At 30.4% G+C, this 20,001-nt stretch overlaps 5 protein-coding genes across 9 annotated transcripts; 2 read left to right on the forward strand and 3 right to left on the reverse strand.

Annotated features, from left to right (window-relative positions):
* Window position 1: 1 nt before the first annotated feature.
* On the reverse strand, window positions 2–5,714 carry LOC130897550 (probable glutamine--tRNA ligase). Of its 3 annotated transcripts, none has more exons than XM_057806470.1 (14): window positions 5,624–5,714; window positions 5,085–5,240; window positions 4,635–5,027; window positions 4,061–4,193; window positions 3,854–3,993; window positions 3,066–3,252; window positions 2,392–2,579; window positions 2,082–2,305; window positions 1,879–2,018; window positions 1,601–1,772; window positions 1,382–1,544; window positions 728–948; window positions 475–664; window positions 2–111 (listed from the first exon to the last, which is right to left on the reverse strand). In XM_057806470.1, the coding sequence occupies exons 2-14, from the start codon at window positions 5,205–5,207 to the stop codon at window positions 64–66; spliced, it is 2,322 nt and encodes a 773-aa protein (XP_057662453.1). In that variant the 5' UTR covers window positions 5,208–5,240; window positions 5,624–5,714; the 3' UTR covers window positions 2–63. The 3 variants fall into 3 exon arrangements, with proteins under 3 accessions (XP_057662453.1, XP_057662454.1, XP_057662452.1); XM_057806471.1 differs by having other exon boundaries at window positions 3,854–3,990; window positions 5,624–5,695; XM_057806469.1 differs by lacking the exon at window positions 5,624–5,714 and having other exon boundaries at window positions 5,085–5,313.
* Window positions 5,624–7,636, forward strand: LOC130897551 (cytochrome b-c1 complex subunit Rieske, mitochondrial). Its single transcript, XM_057806473.1, has 2 exons — window positions 5,624–6,269; window positions 7,080–7,636. The coding sequence occupies exons 1-2, from the start codon at window positions 5,777–5,779 to the stop codon at window positions 7,391–7,393; spliced, it is 807 nt and encodes a 268-aa protein (XP_057662456.1). The 5' UTR covers window positions 5,624–5,776; the 3' UTR covers window positions 7,394–7,636.
* A 1,328-nt stretch (window positions 7,637–8,964) lies between these two features.
* LOC130896987 (parkin coregulated gene protein homolog) lies at window positions 8,965–11,349 on the forward strand. The gene is made up of 5 exons (XM_057805438.1): window positions 8,965–9,335; window positions 9,411–9,711; window positions 9,774–9,945; window positions 10,375–10,524; window positions 11,117–11,349. The coding sequence occupies exons 1-5, from the start codon at window positions 9,307–9,309 to the stop codon at window positions 11,275–11,277; spliced, it is 813 nt and encodes a 270-aa protein (XP_057661421.1). The 5' UTR covers window positions 8,965–9,306; the 3' UTR covers window positions 11,278–11,349.
* A 940-nt stretch (window positions 11,350–12,289) lies between these two features.
* Window positions 12,290–14,308, reverse strand: LOC130896988 (dynein light chain Tctex-type protein 2B-like). Its single transcript, XM_057805440.1, has 4 exons — window positions 13,979–14,308; window positions 13,379–13,512; window positions 12,761–12,894; window positions 12,290–12,522 (listed from the first exon to the last, which is right to left on the reverse strand). The coding sequence occupies exons 1-4, from the start codon at window positions 14,083–14,085 to the stop codon at window positions 12,475–12,477; spliced, it is 423 nt and encodes a 140-aa protein (XP_057661423.1). The 5' UTR covers window positions 14,086–14,308; the 3' UTR covers window positions 12,290–12,474.
* A 648-nt stretch (window positions 14,309–14,956) lies between these two features.
* On the reverse strand, window positions 14,957–19,976 carry LOC130897063 (uncharacterized). Of its 3 annotated transcripts, none has more exons than XR_009059653.1 (5): window positions 18,732–19,976; window positions 17,434–17,825; window positions 15,939–16,155; window positions 15,627–15,791; window positions 14,957–15,049 (listed from the first exon to the last, which is right to left on the reverse strand). XR_009059653.1 is itself a non-coding variant. In XM_057805628.1 (5 exons), exons 1-5 carry the CDS (start codon window positions 19,151–19,153, stop codon window positions 14,982–14,984), a joined length of 1,209 nt encoding a protein of 402 aa, XP_057661611.1. In that variant the 5' UTR covers window positions 19,154–19,976; the 3' UTR covers window positions 14,957–14,981. The 3 variants fall into 3 exon arrangements, 2 of the variants coding, with proteins under 2 accessions (XP_057661611.1, XP_057661612.1); XM_057805628.1 differs by having other exon boundaries at window positions 15,994–16,155; XM_057805629.1 differs by having other exon boundaries at window positions 15,994–16,155; window positions 18,959–19,335.
* Window positions 19,977–20,001: the final 25 nt, after the last annotated feature.

A 20,001-nucleotide genomic window follows, 5' to 3' on the forward strand; every position in this document is an offset into this window, starting at 1 on the left:
AGTGCGGCAAAATATATTACAATTTTTTAAATAGAAGCAAATTATATGAAGTAATATTTTGGATCATTTCCCTGCATCTTCTTTCAAATTAACTGTTTGGTTGACGACCAACTGAAATTAAAAAAAAAGATAAGTGAACTAAAAAAATATAAAATCGAATGAATAAAAATTATTGAATCAGATATTCAATCAGTTATGTCGTTCATTAGGAGATAACACTATTATAGGTAGCACCTTCACTTCGTTCAAGAACACCAAAACTATCGAGGATACTACAAGGGTGATACTGTCACAGTATGAGTAGCACACAAGAGGATCAGGGAAATGGACAGAATTCACTTAAAAGTCAAACTTTGAAGGGGAAAGTTATAATGCAGTCTTAAAGAAATTAATAATATGGTATAATAAGAAGAGAATTTGTCATTCCACTTCTTCTCGTATGATCGAAAACATAATAAATATAAAATAACTTACTTTATTCGTGTTTGTGTCCGGATCAACAGAAAAGAACCCGATTCTTTCGAATTGGAACTTATCGCTTACATTAGCGCTTAATAAAGATTTGTCCGCATAACTTTTCAATATTTTTAAAGAATCAAGATTGCAGTCTGACAAAAATCCATCAGGTACTTCATTGGGATCTTCAGGATTTTTATGTTTGAATCTTAAAAGCAACAAGAAGCAAAATAAGAATAAAAATTCCTTATTAATAAATCAGATAACCTACAAAGAAGTGTATAAGCGAATTTCTATCTCTCGTGGATCACTAACCCAGTGAATGAAAGCTTTCGGTTTAGATTTCACTTTATCAACTTCGGTACATTTGCATATAATTTCTTTAATAGTAGATCCATCTTTTTTGACATCTATTACTTCTAACACGAAGCCGGCGTGTCGAATACCAACAGATTGTGATCTTGTTAATCTTCGGTAACCTTTATCACCAACCTATAAAATATATTATTTGAATTATGATGAAATAAATTTATAATATACTCTATTATAAACAATAAATGAGAATTTTAAATCGTATAATTATCTCCAGCACACTGTAGCTCTTTTATAGACTGGAAATAACAGAGGTCCAGTTGTAGGCAATCAAACCAAACACAACATAAAAATCTTGGTGTCAAGAAAACACAACCAACTTTTGTTTTAGTGCTTGAAATAACAAAAATCAATGCTGATTAGAGCTGACTTGGTCTCTTTCATTTCTTCTCGACCCTTAGAACCTTAATGCTGTATAAATCGACGGTTATACTACAAGTTTTAGCAAAATATCAAATTATGCATTAATTGGTCACATTGATGAAAATATTATTGTTAATAATGATAATACACACACCGAAATATGCAAATTTTAGATAATAAGACTATCTACCTCCATAAAGTCACTGTTTTCAATGTATATAGTCCTATCAAGAGTAACATTGTGGCTACCTAATTCTGGCTTAGAAGGAAAGTTAGGAACTGCCACAGTAATAGATTTACCATGAGGAAAGTTCTCAATAGTAATTTTCAAAGGTTCCAGCACAACCATTCTCCTGCAAAGATATAATTGTACAATATTTGATTTAATTGTTTATAGATTGTGTTTCACCTTGGAGCAGTATTATTTAAATAATCTCGAACATAAGCTTCTAGCATAGATGGATCTACCGTACTTTGAGCACCTGTAACTCCTAGTTGGGCACAAAAGTTGTTGACAGCTTCTGATGGAAAACCACGTCTTCTTAAAGCTGTTAGTGTAAATAGTCTTGGATCGTCCCAATCTTAAATAGAACATTTTTTATAGATATTTCCATTTTATCATTTATGTATAACTTTAAGAAAGGTAATAAATTTTAATGATTCAATTTTTTTAGAAATTTTTATTACCTTTAACAATCCCTTCAGTAATAAGTTTAGCTATTTTCCTTTTTGATACAACTGTATAATTGAAATTCAGACGACCATACTCCCACTGAACGGGACAGTAAATGTTAAGTGCATTACATAACCAATAATAACTTGACCGTCTAAAAAATCCAAGGAAACATCAACTATCAAATAAAACCATGTTTTAGTATGTGATTAATTACCTCGATTGAAATTCCTTAGTACACAGAGAATGTGTGATATGTTCAATACTGTCACATAAACAGTGGGTGTAATCATATGTTGGATAAATACACCATTTATCTCCAGTTCTGTGATGAGGAGTAAATCTTACTCGGTATGCTACTGGATCTAGTTTACCTTCTTCTAAAGTGATTTTCATTCTTAGTGTTGCCACTCCTTCATCAATTTTACCATTCTTCATATCCTAAAATCACAATTTTGATGTCAACTAACAAAATATTTAAACAAAAATTTACTTCGCTTATTGTGATCTTGAAAAAAATAAATTACCTGAAACAATTGTAGATTTTCAGAAATTGGACGATCCCTCCATGGGGAGGGCTCAGGATTAAAACCTTTCATCTCATCAGCAGTTTGATGACAAACATAAGCAAGTCCCTTTTTAATCAACTCTATTGCCCATTCATACAATTGATTGAAATAATCAGATGAATGGGTAATTTTGTAGGGTGTATAACCTAAAAATCTTTTACTAAAATCTTACCATGTACATATCATGCTTTTAATATAAATATTTTCCTAAATTTTTATTTATCCTATCTGAGAGATGAAAGCTAGTCAATTTGAAGTGGCTCAACAAGACACAGACTTACTAGGCTCGGGATACTGTTTAAGCATTCATACCATATTTGTAAGGCACCAAGTGAGAACCATAACGCAGATGTCCAGTATTGGCCATAAAGAGGGACGATACACTTGATAGAATCTTAGTGATCTCACAAATAAGTGCCCTTAATGCTATGAGCTGCATCTACTTACCACTTTAACCAATCCTATTAACCAAAGACCGGAAGACAATAATGAACTATATTGAATAGTCAATGAGAACAAGTACTAATGCAACACAGGAATCGGCGAAAAAATTATGTTACAATGAATACTGAATCTATATAAGATGCATGTTGAGAAATTATTTTATACCAGATATTATCAAAGTTTTTTACCTAACCACTCTACCATATCTTTGATTCCAGTAAAAAACTTTTCCTCCTCTTTTTCGGGATTGGTATCATCATATCTCAGAAAACAAATACCATTATGTGCAGCTGCATATCCAAAATTAATATTAATAGCTTTGGCATGACCAATATGTAAAATACCATTGGGTTCGGGAGGAAATCTGGTCCTTACCTAAAAATAAATAATCATCACTGTAAAATTTAGAAGTAGTTAACTGTTGTACAGGAACCACTTACAAACATTATTTTCTCATATCTGTCTGCAGGAATTAGGTATTGTTTAATTTAGTGTCAGAAGTTGTATTGATAAGAAAATAAATGTTCAAGGCGAAATCTGTAAACACAATTTTTTTATATTGTAACAAACTCGTTCGTCCCTGACATGAATCTAGCCCCATCTGGTTATGATAGAATTCTAAAATTCGTAGAAAGCGCGGCACGTTTGATATTTGTTTTTATATATATCTATATAATAGTAGGCGATTTGTTTACATTGTTTATTTTGAACTAATTTCGTTGCTATTTTATCTTCTAACACTTCTATTTTTGTTCTAAATACTATGGTATTTTGTTGAAAATAGTTTTTTGAGATTGGCTCTAATAATAATTATATAAATAAATAAAGTTCAATTTTTAGAATTCATTACATTTCTGAAATACCTATAAAGTAGTTTTATAGGATAGAGTTTCTACTAACAATCCCTGTAGAAAATTCATTAAGGATAAGCGTGTTTAAAAGCAACACTAGTATCATTAAAAAATAATATTCATACTTGTCCACCAGTGATTTTTAAATGCTCTTTCAATAATCTTTCTGTATTATCTGTAACAATGTATCCATCTGTTTTATAGTTTTCCCCTGGAGCATGAAAGTTGAGCTTTTTCATCACATCTATAATAGTAAGACCCTCTGCTAAAACAAAATTTGATTTTAAAATCCTTCAGTTTTTGATAATTGTTTTATTAATGCATTCATTTACCTATTTGTACTTCAGTTGTCTGTGATTCTTTTTTTGGTTTTGCTTCATTTTTGGCAACTTTACTGACCTTCTTCTCAGGTTTTAGTGCTGGTCCTAAATCTGCTTCAGTCTTTGGTCCCAGAAGATCAAACACCTTAGAACAACAAAATTTTGTTATGTCGGTAATAACAATTAAGATTTACAGTGAATTTTTGTCATGAAATTAATTTAATAACAAACATTAATAATTGAAACATAAAAATGATGACACATACATTAATAGGATGGAGGCTGGAAACTTTGTTAAAAAACGAAGGGGGAGATCTAAAAAATGAATAGAACTTGGTGAAACCTATTCAATGAATCACTTAATTCATTGGTGATAAGTCCATGAAAATCCATTCGTCAATAATTCTTTAGTTCATTACTAATAGATAAACAGACATGCAGATAACTTTTTTTATATTATGTAGTGAGGTGACACCTAAGTTCACAAGATATAAATAAATATGATTACACTGTTAAAAACTAACTACAAAAATTTAGTATTAATTATTTCATAATCCACATTTTAAAATATATGAAAAATCAATACCTGCATATCTATTTCATTCTTTATTGCTTTACCATCCGCCCATATCAATTCTAATCTAACTTTTTGCATAAGTGGTCCAGTATTAAACCTATAACGTTTTTCAAGTAGTTCATCTTTATTTTGTTTTATTTGTTTTTCAACGGCTTTTTCAATTTGTTCCGGTGTTATAACAATTCCAACGCCGCAATAAGTTTCTAGTTCGTCGGTATTTAGGTTGTTAATGTGGGAAATAGCATACTCTATGGCTTTATCTACTCTCAATGTACTATCAAGTTTCTTGGATGATATATACTTGACCAGGAGCGCTAAATGATGAGCAATTTGTGGTTTTATTTTTGTTCCAAGTTGATATAAAAGGGCCCCAGTACCTTCTGAAAGGTTCACTCCTCGTACCTAATGTAAGAAAAATATCTTATTGTGAAACAGAAGTGAAAGTAAGATTCCACTTACTTCATGTAGAATAGTTAACAAAGTATTGGTAACTACGCTGTTTTTTAAAGTTTCCTTTGCTTTTTGTTCACTTAATCCTAAACTCATTAAAGCTATTATAGTTTCTTCATTATTTTGAGCCATCTTTTCAAAAGTAATAACCTATCCAGATGTAACCTAAAACCGGACAAAGTGACAATAACATGTCAGACTATTGCAACATTAGCCTGGCCACGTGGTATAGTAGTTCAAATGTACATCAGGGAAAATAACTATAATGGAACTTTATCAATACTTATTAAATATTAATTTTATGTTATTTAGGCTGATAAATTTATTATAAAAAAAATAATATATATAGAAAAAACAATGAAAGCTATAAATATGCAGAAAAAATAACATTTTCCATGTGGTTGTATAATGAAAGAGTCCTATTCAATGAAACATGAAGTTATTTCTTGATAACCACCTATTTTGGTAGAGAAATATTTAAATGGTCTCATGTAATTATAAGATTATAAAAATGTAAAAATTAATTTTCAATTAAACATATAAATTACCTATAAATTTTTTATTTTTGTGAAGACACATTAAATAACTGTTATTTGACATAATTGACAATTGTGTCATTCAAAAGATCGCTACGCCAGTGCTTTCGTAAAGGTGGTTTTGTTGCATAATAAATTTTTAAGAAAAAATATCAAAATTGCAAAATGCTGAAACCCGCCAATATTCCTGGCTACTTTAAAGCTGTCAGTCAAGTAGTAAGTAACCAATTAAATACAGGAAACCAAATTGCAGTTCTCCCAAAGAAAACCTCAGTATATATACCTTGGTCCAGCAGTTCTCCCTTGGCCCTTAGCAAAGCTTTACCCAATGGAAACGTTACAATTTCAGTTGGACCAGCTGTAAGCACTCAAATTAGATGGGCTCATACAGATATTACTGTTCCAGATTTCAGTAACTACCGTAGGGATAGTACCAAAGATCCCTATAAAAAATCTAAAGAATCTGAGGATTCTAGAAAGAATTTCACATATTTAATGGCTGGAGCATTCAGTGTTGGTGGTGCTTATGGTGCCAAGTCCGTAGTTACTCATTTTATTAGTTCTATGAGTGCATCAGCTGATGTATTAGCTTTGGCCAAAATTGAAATTAAGTTAGCTGATATTCCCGAAGGAAAATCTGTTACCTTTAAATGGAGAGGTAAGCAAAATATATTTTTACATTTATATATCTATATATATATAAATGGGCAAAGACCCAGCTTTTTGTCTTTATTTTTGTTGTTGAGCATCCAAAGAGCATAATATTGAGATGTGGGTTATATAGTTATTTTTCCAATTTTTAAATTTGTGTAAAATTTACAGGAGACGACAGTGTGGTGCAATCTGTGGCCTTTCTATTTATTTTTTTTAGCCCATACACTTCTTAATAGAAATTATAAATAAAATATATTTCAATATTTGGAGAGGAAAAAAATTCACCCTTTCTACTGGTTTTTGTATTAACTAACGACCATATTGATGCTTCACTTTTCTGTGGTATTCCTACTCCGATTTTCACTTCCATTTAATACCATTACAAAGGTGCTGTGTAAAGAAAAATGATTGAATTTTTTTATTTTTCCACTGCTTCATTGAGAAATATGAGGTGGAAAAATTAAGTGAAACAATGGACATACTACAATTTTAATATAATTTATATTTTTTTGTATTTACCAAATATGATAGATCCCATAAAATTTTTTTGCTAAAGTAACTTCAACTACATTTTGAACTAAATAAAGTATTTAATTTTACCTTACTTTGCCTTTTAGTTTTAGAATAACAGACAATCTACAAAATAATAGCAAATTTCCACTTACTGACCAATATATAGTTACAATATGAAACACTTGCCAATAATATATTATTTATAATTTTTTAAATATGTTTTATGGTTGATTCAGATATTCAATCTGATGGTAGCAACTGTATTAATTACTTAAAACATGAGATTATAAATTTGTTTCAGGTAAACCACTTTTCATTCGTCACAGATCACCATCTGAAATCGAATCAGAACAATCAGTAGCTGTAAACACCCTTCGCGATCCTCAACATGACAACGAACGTGTCCAAAATCCCTCTTTCCTAGTAGTTATTGGTGTATGTACCCATTTAGGCTGTGTACCAATTGCTAATGCTGGAGATTTTGGAGGATATTATTGCCCATGTCACGGTTCTCACTATGATGCTTCAGGCCGTATCCGTAAAGGCCCTGCTCCTTTGAATTTGGAAGTGCCCCCCTACACCTTCCCATCAGATGAGTTATTAATCGTTGGTTAGAAGTTGAAATATTGGATATAAAATGGGTATACTCACTACACAATTTTTATGTACTTGGTTGTACCAAGTTTGTAGAAAGTTGTGTTGAGGATGCCATTCTCTAAATCCAACGTAAATGAAATTATTTATTTTTATTTGAAAAAATATTCCAGACCTATCGTTTCTTGTTATGTACATATTTCTTTAAGTATTCAAACCAACTGTACCTTTTGACTTTAAAATAAAACAATTTAGGGTGAATAATTGATGTTTTAGTTTCCTTCCAGTGTATTTAAATTTTTTTAAGTAGTGATATACCAAATTTAGTGAATGTTAAACTTTAAATAGCTCTTAGTAAAAGTGCTAAAAAATATACGAGGTGTATCAGAAAGTAACGATAAGTTTTTTATCAGGTTTAGAGAGTCTTATTATCAATTACTGTAATAGACTGTAACGATGCACTTGCTGGCTTATAATTGCCTTTTCGTGAATTTCTGTTCAAAAACAATACTGTAACGATGTCCGATCCTTCATATTCTCCGTTTTTAAAAATAAAAACCTTAACGGAACGTCGTTTTTAAGTATGGGAAATAAAAAGAACCTAATTGTTGAAAAAAAAGTCTAACGCTGAGATCAAGTTTCAAGAATTGGAAGATGCTCTGGTACAAATACGTAAAATCTAATTTTTTAAGAAATCCAAAATTCCCCTTACTCTCTGAAATTGAGGAAGATTTTATAGCATTTGAAATTATATCAATTAAAATTAATCAGACACAAGAAATGTTTCAAAAATCGGAGAAATGTATTTTTTCAAACATTTATAATTTAGAATTGCTAAATATAGATATAATTCATTCTGTTTTACTGCATTATATAGTTTAATCAATGGTCTCACTAACCTACTTTCTAATGTTTCCAGATTTATCTGGTTAATTCACAGAGTTTGATCAATTTGATGAAATCTTTGATACAGTTCAATCTTGAATCGAATTAATATGTTACGAGTTTTTTTACAAGTTTTGAACTATGAGAGAGAGAGAGAGAGAGATTCGTTGGGAAGAATTTGGGAGGAAGGTTTTTTTTTTTTTTGGTAATTTGGGTATGATTTGCTTCGGCCCTGATATAGGAATTTTTTCCTCTGCAGGGTTGAACTATGAACCAAAATACCAGTCAAATTTTTGATTGGTTGAAACAGATTTTAATAGACAAATAAATTTATTGGCAAGAATTTTCTGTGTGTTTTTTAGACATATTATAATAAAGTATTTCAACTCGTTTCAATTTATCACGTTCTATTCTCTCTTTCAATAAACTTAAACTAATTACTCAAAAATACAATGTGGTAGTTATTCGTAGACTATTCAAAAGTCTAAACTTGTTTTATTACAAAATGCTGTCACTATTGCACATGTATGTCGCACTGCAATACTTGTATATTTATGTAAGAAATTATTAACTTTTTTATGATGAGGTAAACATGAGTCGTTGGCACATCTAAAATATGTAATTTTTTCAAGAAGGCCTAAGGATCCTCAAATTTCTTCAAGATTATCTGTTATAATTATCTATTATAATTTTTAAAAAGGTAATTGAAAAAGGGTATACCAAATGGTGTCAGTAGAATTTTGATTAATGAGATTGTGTAAACCATATACATATATTGAGAATCTTTCAATAAGGCATTGAAGATTCATTTTTTTGCACCAATGGATATTTATAAAATAAGATGCAGCAGAATTTTTTATCTTTGTCTCGTTAAATTTTTTTAAATTTCTGAATCAAACGCAAATAACATAACCCTACTAAATATAAAATTTTTTCATATAAGTGACATTTTTGAAAAGAAAATATGATAAAAATTTATAACAATATCAACTTTGTAATATTTCTGTAAGTTACAACATTTTCTAATGAGTGTTTTGTGATATCTATATATGGCGAAGGTTCTAGAAAACCAAATCACGTAAGTCTTAACCCAGATTTCAATTTCCATAAAATTGACAAAACAATCGTTTCCATATCAACAAAATCTTGTCAGCATCGGACATTACTGCTTTCATATAAGTAATGTGTGTTCCATTTTCATACCATTTTGTTCCATAATGGTAACAGATAAGGAGTCAAGACCTAAAACTGGCGAAAAACAGCAAAACGGGTGCAAGATTTGGGTACCCGCATTTACTGTTCAAGCCCTACAAAAGCATACATGTGTTTTACCACCTCCTAAATGCGATGTTTATAAAGAAGTTCCTTCAACTAATAGAAAGTTCAGAACAAACTATCTCAGAGGTAATTTACCCATAGGAACAGATCCAAAAGGTAACAAAGTGTCTTGGAAAGTAAGTTTTTTACGAATACTATGTGAAATAACTACTTATTTCATTGTATTGATATTTTATAGGCGGATATAACAAAATTGGATTTTCATTATTATTTGCCAATGTTTTTTGAGGGACTTGTTGAAACAGAACACCCCTATAAACTATTTGCCCAACAGGGAATTCATGATTTACTAACTCATGGAGGAAACAAAATTTTCCCATGCATTCCTCAATTAATTATACCCATAAAAGGTAAGCATACTCTTCTTGAAAAAAATCTAATCTAAGTAATGATATTAAGTACTTTGAGAAGAATTATAAATGTTTGCAGTGTTTTAATCAGGTTTAAAGTATTAGGGTGTAAATATTTGTTGTAAATTAAGTCTCATTTCCAAAATTTACTGGTATCTTGTAAAAATAATTGCCAAATAATTTGCTATAAAATGTGTGTATGAATATGTTTGTTTGTAGTACAATTTCAAAGAAACTTTTATTTATATGAGAGAGATAGGCTCTTCTTGAAACTCTGAATTTTTATTTTGTGCATAGTCCAGTCAAATTTAAATAACTGCAGAGTTGTATAAAATTTGTTTAGTTAATCAAAAACTGTTGTGGAATGTGACTGATAACATTTTTATACTAAATCTGCACAGGTATCAGATAAATTTACTTGTGTTGTAGATGCACTTCGAACTAAAAATAAAGAGGTGATGTGTAACACTTTGCGTATTTTACAACATTTAGTGAAATCTGGAGATATGGTTGGTGAAGCTTTGGTACCATATTATAGACAAATTTTACCTTGTCTTAATATGTACAAAGAAAAAAACGGTAAGTTATTTCATACTCTGGTAATGTATTTTATTTTGAACAGTTTCAAAAAACATGGAGGAACTTTTAACTGGACGATATATATTATGTGTTATACACCATTCCGAAAGTAAATTTCGAGCTTTTTTAAGTAATAACTCTTTAAAAAGCCATTTCGAAATAAAAATGGAAATAATAAGGTCTGAAATCTATAGATAACTTCACAAACTACACAAAAACTTGAGGCAAAAGCATTTATTTACCCTACGGCGGTCATTTTTAAGTGAGCATCAGCTGAATTTGACAATTCATTAAATTGGTCAATTAGCATACGCAATGACGTTACGAACATAACCTATGAACTGAAAAACAAACTAAGCACACATGAGTTAATTGATTCTAATTGAAATTGACATAATGTCCAAGAGAGGAACTAGTTATGTAGCCAGTTTATAAATAATTATTATTATGTCAAGTAAGACCAGTTATTCATAGATGAAGTATTTATTTTTCGATTATTAAGAATCAGTTTTTAGTATGCTATTAAGGCAATGGACTGCATTTTCCCGATTTAAGAATGTATGTAATTGTTTATCAATATTTAATTTTTCAGTAAACTGTGGAGACGAGATCGATTACAGTCAAATGAGAGGAGATAACTTAGCGGATAACGTAAATGAGACTTTACAAGTATTAGAAAGATACGGAGGAGAAGATGCATTCATAAACATTAAATATTTAATTCCAACTTACGAATCCTGTATGCTAAATTAAATTAAGACTCGAATGTAATCCTTCATTTCTTTTTCAATAATTATATACATTTTTTCATGACCATACATCAAACTATTATTGTCTATATCAATGTGTGAAATTTCAGTGTAATATGAACCATAAACATGTTTATTGTACTCTTAGCTTCACCTCGAAATTCAAGTGTGAATCCTAGTGGGCAAAAGCCCTCCTACCTTATGGCTGGATATCCGTTATATAGAAGCAAGCTCTGTTGTTTAAAGACAGATTGTTATTTCCTTTCAGAATACTACTGAACCAAGTCCAGGTGATCTGAAACTTATAGCAGACTTCAAGATACAAAGAGAATTGCACTTAAGGTGACCAGAACAAGCGCACCCCAGGGGCCCTGCAGGATAAAGAATATTTTTGCATATTTGATCTTCGAAAGGCATTGCATTTTCTCACAACTTCAATAGAGAAAACTTTGTGTTCCAGTTTGGTATTCCTTGTTTTAACAACAGCATTATCTATATGCACGTCTGGGATAAGACTACTGGTGTAAGAGGTTCTGAAGATCTAATTTCATGCCTTAGGAAACATTTGTATAAACATGCTATGTTCTGTTTTTTGACTCATGCACTGGGCAAAACAGGAATATGGAAACTAACCTTTTACTCTGCTGAAACTTTTCAAGACTCTCTATTGGATGTGGAAACAATTGATATGAAATTTATGATACCAGGTCATTCCTTCCCAACGATACAGAATTTGGTATAAAGCAAGAAACATGGGATCATAATTGTGCTTAGTACATCATTATTAAAAATGCAAAAATGAAAAAGCCCCAGTTTTAAGTTGTAAAAATACAACAAGAAGAGTTTTTGAGTACAAAACCCTTCGAAGATTCAATCATAAATAGGAAAAAGGACAATGAAGGTAGGAAAATCAATTTACTTCAGATATGGTGGTTGACGTTTGAAAAATAAGGACTCTTCCTAATAAAAATCAATGAATTTTCGGCATTCCGAATCTTGGACATCTTGGAAAATACTAGTAAAAAATGTAGGCCAGGAAGACTTGAAGAATAGCAAACCTTGTTGACTGTGCAGCTTTACCCAAGAGGAATGATTTTTTTTAAAGGGCAATGGAAATAATAAAAAGGCTGAGATTAAAAAAATATATTTTATTTTTAAAAATTGAATTATCTACATTATATATAAAAGTAAAAGGTTTATACTAATAAAGATATACTGCAAATACGGTGGTTACACAGAAGATGGTATCCTAAAAGAAAATGGTAGGTATTCACAGAGGTGTAAAGAAAATTTGAAAAATTTCATGAACTTCAAACGTTATTTGACTTTATTTTACAATAGTAATTTTGGTAAAACTTTTAGAATGGAAACTAAGTTACTGATAATGGGAGGTCTTGACATATGAATATAACAATAAATGAGAAATCTTTCTGAGTTTGAGTTATGAAACACATTTATTTCCCTAAACTTATGATATATAAACTTACGTTCATAAATATCTCACTAGTATAGCTGTCAACGTCTGAATCCCAAATACATCTTACTCCAGATTTTACACCAGCCCCTTTCATTTCTCCAATAATTACTTGTACAATATGTTTATATCTCTTCATTTGTAAATCTAAAAAATAGATAATTTTTTGGAAAATCTACAGGAAATACATAACATTTCACAATGTGAACCAATTATTCATTTTACACTAGAAGAGAATAGAGCAAAATATTGAGTATTTCGAGTAGGTCTTTGGATCCATAGTGTACAATGTGGAAATTATTTTTCATATTTGTTATTTTCTCCCATTTATATTTTATCTCATAGTCAACAGCACCAGAACTTCTACTGAGCTTACAATTTATGCTACCACTAAACCTATGCGCAATTTCAGCTTCTTATTTTGAAGGGGTCACAAATTGAAATAAAAAAAGGAAGAAAGAAAAGACAAAGTAAAACTATGATTAGAACTTTTTATATTTAAATTTTCCTGACTAAAAACCAGTAAATCTATATGATTGAAAAAAAAACAAATTTAAGATACTATTTACGTGGACCATTTATTGAATAAAATTAAGGCAGTTTGGATAAAATAACTTAAAAATTTCAGTACCTTTTACTTTTTCATTTACTTCATTTGATATCTGCATAGACCAGCTTTTAGCTCGATCTGGATCATATGATTTTCCTGTTAATACAGCTGCAACAACATTTCTAATAATTTCCTTCACTGGCAGTTCCTTAAATCTAAACGCTCAATATTATTGTGTGTATATGTGTAAATAATACAACATTAATAGGCAGTGTTATAGAAACTATTCTTGAAAATATAAACAATTGGTTTAATTTCAACTATCTTTGTGTAAAAAATATTGCATGTGATTTTTTGGCTTTGACTGTTTATTTTTAATAATATAATATATTGGGAAAACTCAACCTGGCGAACTTTACAAAACAAAGCTTGTATCATTAAAAGCTTGGATTTTTATTTATTATTATGTAACTATATAATGTATATATATATATAATTTTATACTTTCATTACACAAATGATACTATAGATTTTTGAAAAATACTATGGCTATTATGAATTGTTACTATGTGTTTATTGTAATAAATTAGTTTTAATAGAATTCACCTAACTGCACAAATGAATTATTAATGATAATTGATGTATAACTAAAAAGATTGACAACACAAAGACAACACCTACTTGTGTTGTAACGATGGTTTTATTGTGTGCGAACTACCATCCGTTGAAACAGAGCCTTTTGTATCTTCAACAACTTCTTTTAATTCATCAGCCTCAGTCTCGGTCATTTTATGTTTAGATATTTCTTTTTAGGTTCTATTGATTTAAGAACTGTTTCTATGACAACCTGATTATAAAATTTCTTTGTAGTCTCGGAAAAACGGGAAGCATTTAGAGCCGATCTTTAGAAATGTGTATTTGTAGATTCAAATTTCAAAATTTTTGTTTATTTGGTTATATTTAACATCATAACCTAATTCTTCTTTCCAAGTAATCTCAAGATATGCCTACTTTATGTTTCAACTACTAAAAGCTTTTTATAATATAGGATTCGTTGGTTGTGAACATCAACTTATTAAAGGTTATGGACTAGCCCAAACGATTTTAAATCGATACCAGCGTAGTGCAAGACAGACAACGTAGAAAGAATGGGTAAAATAAAAGGAATTTATATTTGGAGCTTATTTCGTGTACCTACGATATTTTATCTTTGAATTCCTGAAAGATCTTTAAGAACTCTTTTGTCCGTTAGTGTCTTATCACCTGACACTCATTCAAAATATGGGCGTAGTTTGTGGTTTAGAAATGTCAAGATTTTATAGAAAATATGATTTATTCTAGATTTTTTACCTATTTGACTAATAGTTAAATTACTCCTATTATTTTATTTATATATCACTCATAAATACAATGAAAGTATCAATTTATATTCAATATAAAATTTTCTTCCCTTTCTAATGTTGACACCTCGGAACTATTTGTGAAAAGATTAAGTTAGGCGGGTCCAAAACCTTAAATAGGTCTATGGTTGTGACTAATAATCCAAGTAAAGTTTTTATGAAAATAACAATTATCTCGTATGTTCTGAGTAGCACATTTTTACTCCATATTGAATACTAGGTAATTTTCAAGGTTTTATTCAAAATAAAAGACAGAAAATAATTTGAAAAATTTATTTAGACAGTTAAGAGAACATGTGTACTACATTAGTTAAAGATTTATACTTGTTCGGCAAAACCTTCATGCGGATTCCTGTGAAGAAATCAATGATGTAATTGAATATATACTATGAAAACTATTTTTTCAACGACTTACACGGAATGTTTAAAATTTTGATTTACGACCTATCGCAGAAAGTTACATATCACTCGTAATAAAAAAGGCTTTACTGCCTGTTAATAAGAACAATAAAAGAACCATCTGTATAATAGAACGTCGAACATGGAACTGACACAAATATAAATATAGTACTCTCGACAATTACGTGCAATAGCTCATTATAACTTATTAGATTTCATATAGATCATAGGAAAGGTATGGAAACTGCATATTTCTTATTTTTGTGAGATGATAAATCACTCTAGTTGCATTGCTACACCTAATAAGTAATATGACAAGTAATTGTGCGTATTGAATAATAATCATTGCTAAAGGGCATCAATTGTGTAAGAAGCTTGGATTGGAAAATGAAAGAATTTGATGATGAATTGTTATAGGGTTAAAATGGATCAAATCAGCAATCGGCAAAAAGGAATAACAGATATAAACATTGAGTTTTTATATTATTTTGCTGTAGGACTTTTCATTTATCAACTTGAACTCTACTCACCCTTTGCAGTTTGTTTATAGTGACATATTTCATGAAATAGATTCATATTATCATTCACGATCCCATCAAAAAATAAGGTCTTCAATTTGGGGCATTTCAAGATGATATCCAGAAGAACGTCGTCTAGATTTTCCCTGTTGTTTTTGAGATCCAAATTTATTTTTTCTAAACAAAAAAATTATATATATTTTTGTAATAAATATACTTTTGTAGACTACTTCAATGTAGACTAGAGGGAATGTGAGTGATTCCAGTTACAGGGTTTTGTTTATAGTTACAGTACAATAAGGTAAGTATGGGAAGAAGTCTCACCTGGGAAAAGACCACTTGGACAATCCCGACTTCGGTGGCGAGTAAATAAACTTACCTATAGTATTATGGTAGTTATTAATTAAACGATGAAGAGTAGTTCCGAAGTTTCGGCTAACTTTTTGATCGAATTTGTAGCTAGTCACCATTGTGAATGAATTTAGTGGTATGGTATCCATCAAGAAGATGAACTCTATTTGTTCATAATGGCAGATATTCCCTGTAGAACAGATAATATTTATAATGCACTCTATTTACATAATTCAACTTTTTGTCTTTTGCCCAGAATTTTGTCACTTACGACTTGTTTCTATAAAATTTACCGTCAAAAAAGTTGAGTTAGTTTGTTTTTGATTTTTATTCTTTAAGCGTATACATGTATTAATCGGTAACAGACGTATGTTGAGTTTTTTTGGATTCTTTTAGATAAAAATGATTTGGGCTACCAATTATGTTTGTAAATCGTGTGTGGAATATTAAAGATTATTATTCAAATACTAAAAATCGAGCTAAAAGGCAGTATCTAAGTAGTAGTTGTGTTCAACGTCCAGTGTAGTACTCATTTGAACCTTCAGTGCTTGAAAATACATCTGAACCCTTAGAACAAGCCATTCAAGGGCAAAGCTTATCACAAAATAATGTTGATTTTGAAGATATGTGAAATGAATCCAAATATTTTTTCCCAAACGATTTAGATGATCTTGTAAGAGATTTAAATCTTTCTAAACAAGCTTTAGAATTGTTAGCGTAAAAGCTGAAAGGAAAATTAGTGAAAGATGTAAAGAATTAGGTTATATTGAAACCTTGTTGATACAAATGGACTTGGAACAATACGCATCAAGCTACTGACAGTTGTTTGTTGACATACACTAAAATTTCTCTGTTTTTTATGTCTTTGGGACAGTAAAGCCGAACAATAGCGAGAAAAATATAGTTCAGAATTCATTATAGTAGCTAATGACAAAATTATCATTCCACCAGTACATATAATACTGGGAAATTACTAAAGATGGGAACTGCTCAGCTTACTTTGAGAAAGATCGAAACCGGTATTTTGAATGGTCGCCAAATAAGACAACTTATGGAATATATTCAGTTTAGAGTGAGTTAGAACTGAAGGCTTGGGCAGTTTTCGTATCTCCGAGGTAAAAATTTCTCGCAAATGAAAAATGTAAAAATTATCACGAGTATCAAACTCCACTTTCTCCAAGGATATGAGCGAAGAGTAGGGAAAGGGTTTGCATAAGGACTTACACGTCATGGAAAAACTCTACCAGGGTTTCTGAGATGCGAATATGACGTCTGACTATTGTTGATGTCAATACATCAGAGAAGAACATTAAAATTAAGGTTTTTATAACTCAACGATTGATTTTTGATGTTCTGTACAATTTAGACGATTTCACAACAAATTCATTCAAATGATTGAATTCAATGGTCGAAATTTTTAATTACTAAATACAATATGGGAAAATTTATATAAATAAATAATACTCACTTATTTTTATGGAGACCTTGATATCAGGACAGTATTTGTTTAATTTTCTCCACTTGTTTTCCGGAATTATGATGCTATGAAGATCCGTTTCATCAAAATAAATTTCCAAAAACTTCAGTCGATCTTTCCCATTTTCCGTTATCACATCCATGACTTTCGGTCTTGAGAGAATAAAATAATCCAATCTTAATTCCGTTAAACATAAAAATTCTTCTAAAAACACCACGAATTCGATTGTATCGAATGCCGTGTTAAAGTTGTAATAGTTGTTGTGAATTTCTAAATGTGTCACCGTTAATTTGGATCCCACGCAGGCGTTGAGGATTCGCAAGCATTCATTTTTTGGTAAATTTATATTGTGGAATATCAGTTTTTTCAAATTCGATTGTATCCTAAAAAATAAGGTGATTACCGTGTATGGTTAGGTTAGGTTAGGTTTAAGTTAAAAATTATGCTTGTAGGACAATCTTTTAAATGGCTGCAAAGCCATCGCTTATTTCATACTTTTCTTTGAAAATATTGAATAAATAAGTACTGAAACAATAAAAACCAATAAACGTATGAAGGAAGGAATTTAAAAGCAAAGATCGCGGAGATTCCTTCATATGAAATAAGGACTCTTGCAACAAGGAGAAGAAGATGAAATTATGAATTTTTTACCTATGCCACGCTATTAAATTATGTATGGAAAATCAGTTTTCTAAATATAAGAGTCAAGCTTAGGTGATCTAGTTTCAGAAAATGGGAATACAACTTTGGCAATAAAAAATCCTTTTATCAATATGAAAAAGATACCAAACAAGCCCTGCGCGTTTATAATGGCAATATATAACCTGGAGATTCTGGAAAATAACAGACATCCTCGAAATGGTGACCAAGACAATTCTCAAAAAGTATGGAGGCACCTCTTGAAAGATGATGGGATGATTCACTTTTATATGTAGGTATCACGCGGTATCAAAAAGAAGACTACATCCAGAGACAGGAGGAAGAATTGAAAGAAAATAATAAAAAGAAGAAGAAAAATAAAGAAAATCTATATAATTAACAACAATACTGAGGCCAAACGTGAAGAGACACATCAAGGTTAGATCGTTAAAGTTGAATATATTAAATATAGTTATATATAGTATATTATTTGTGTAAAAACTATTGGGAAGATACGTTATATACTTAAAACATCCCTAATAGTAATGGATGGAACGAAAGATTGAATATGATAGTAGCATAAAAATGTTTTTCTCGTATGTGGGATTAAATGGACAGCAATATTTGAATAATATATAAAAAGAACTTACTTCAAAAACCTACTCAAATGATAAATAATTTTCTTGAAAGCGTATATATCGTGCCAATCAAAGAACCTGAAGCAACTGAGTTGAACGCAGTTTTCGTACAATATAAATATAAAGTGTACCATTCTTTTCGTCAAATCATGCACTTTAAGTGGCAGCCATCTATTTTGCACCAGAGGTTTATCCCATCCTATTTCTAATGTTTTTATGTGTCTGTAATATTCTCTTACCAGCAAAGTGGTACTTGGTTCCAGAAAATCTTTATCCACACGAAGTACAATGGTTTCCCATAAGTATTGTCTACATAATGCATATTTCCATTTTTGGCAAACTACTGAACACGACAGTCTATCCGTTCTAGATAAATACTTGAAAATTTCGGACACTACTTCTATCGGGATCGAGTCTTGCCAATAACTATCCATAATCTAATGCAGGAAACATTGTAATTTGACCAAATTTGTAGCTAAAATTTCTCGAGATAAAAAAAATGTTTTCCAAAACTTCAGTTTACGACAAACGTCTATCGTGAGTTATATTTGACACATATCTATACTAGGATAGGCTATCTATTAGAAACAATTTTAAGCCTTGGTTTCCTTGAATATTCTACCGTCTACCGCTTGAGAATCCTGATTTTCACCCGTTATTTGGCATATCATATAAAATAAACTTTATTTACAGAAACGTTTCATTGATAAGTAAACTATTGCACATCAATACATCTTTCGTCGATTTGTATTTTACGACTACTACTACGAGGCGTGGCAATTAAGTACGGGGAATTTATCAATAAAAAACAAGGGATTAAACTTTTTTCTACGTCCGTTATAATAATCACGTTTTTTTTATTCATTTGGATTTACAAAGAATGTAATTTCTGAATCGGTTAAAAAGCGTGAAAAAAAGTGCCGTAACGTGTCATTTTTTAACGCAATTATAAAATTGTTTTATCACAATAATGGGATGTGAACGATTTCTTTCTCATGTCAATTAGTTTCTCCAATAAACTATCACACTTTTATTTTTCTTGATATTCGTTCAAGAAAATACGTTTTGTGTCTAATTAAAAGGAGTTTCAGCTTGACGGAAAGAGTGTTACTAGTCTTTAACACTTTGGTCGACTTATTCAAATAATATAAAAGGCACCCTAATGGTAAATAACTAAATCAGTTGGCTATAGACCCAAAGAATCTAAAACATTTGCCCGTGAGGAAATTAATAAGTTTCTGTTGCAAGCTCCAGACGATACATAAGGTATGATAGCAAATAA

This window comes from Diorhabda carinulata, chromosome 8, assembly GCF_026250575.1.
Source record: "Diorhabda carinulata isolate Delta chromosome 8, icDioCari1.1, whole genome shotgun sequence".
NCBI lineage: Eukaryota > Metazoa > Arthropoda > Insecta > Coleoptera > Chrysomelidae > Diorhabda > Diorhabda carinulata.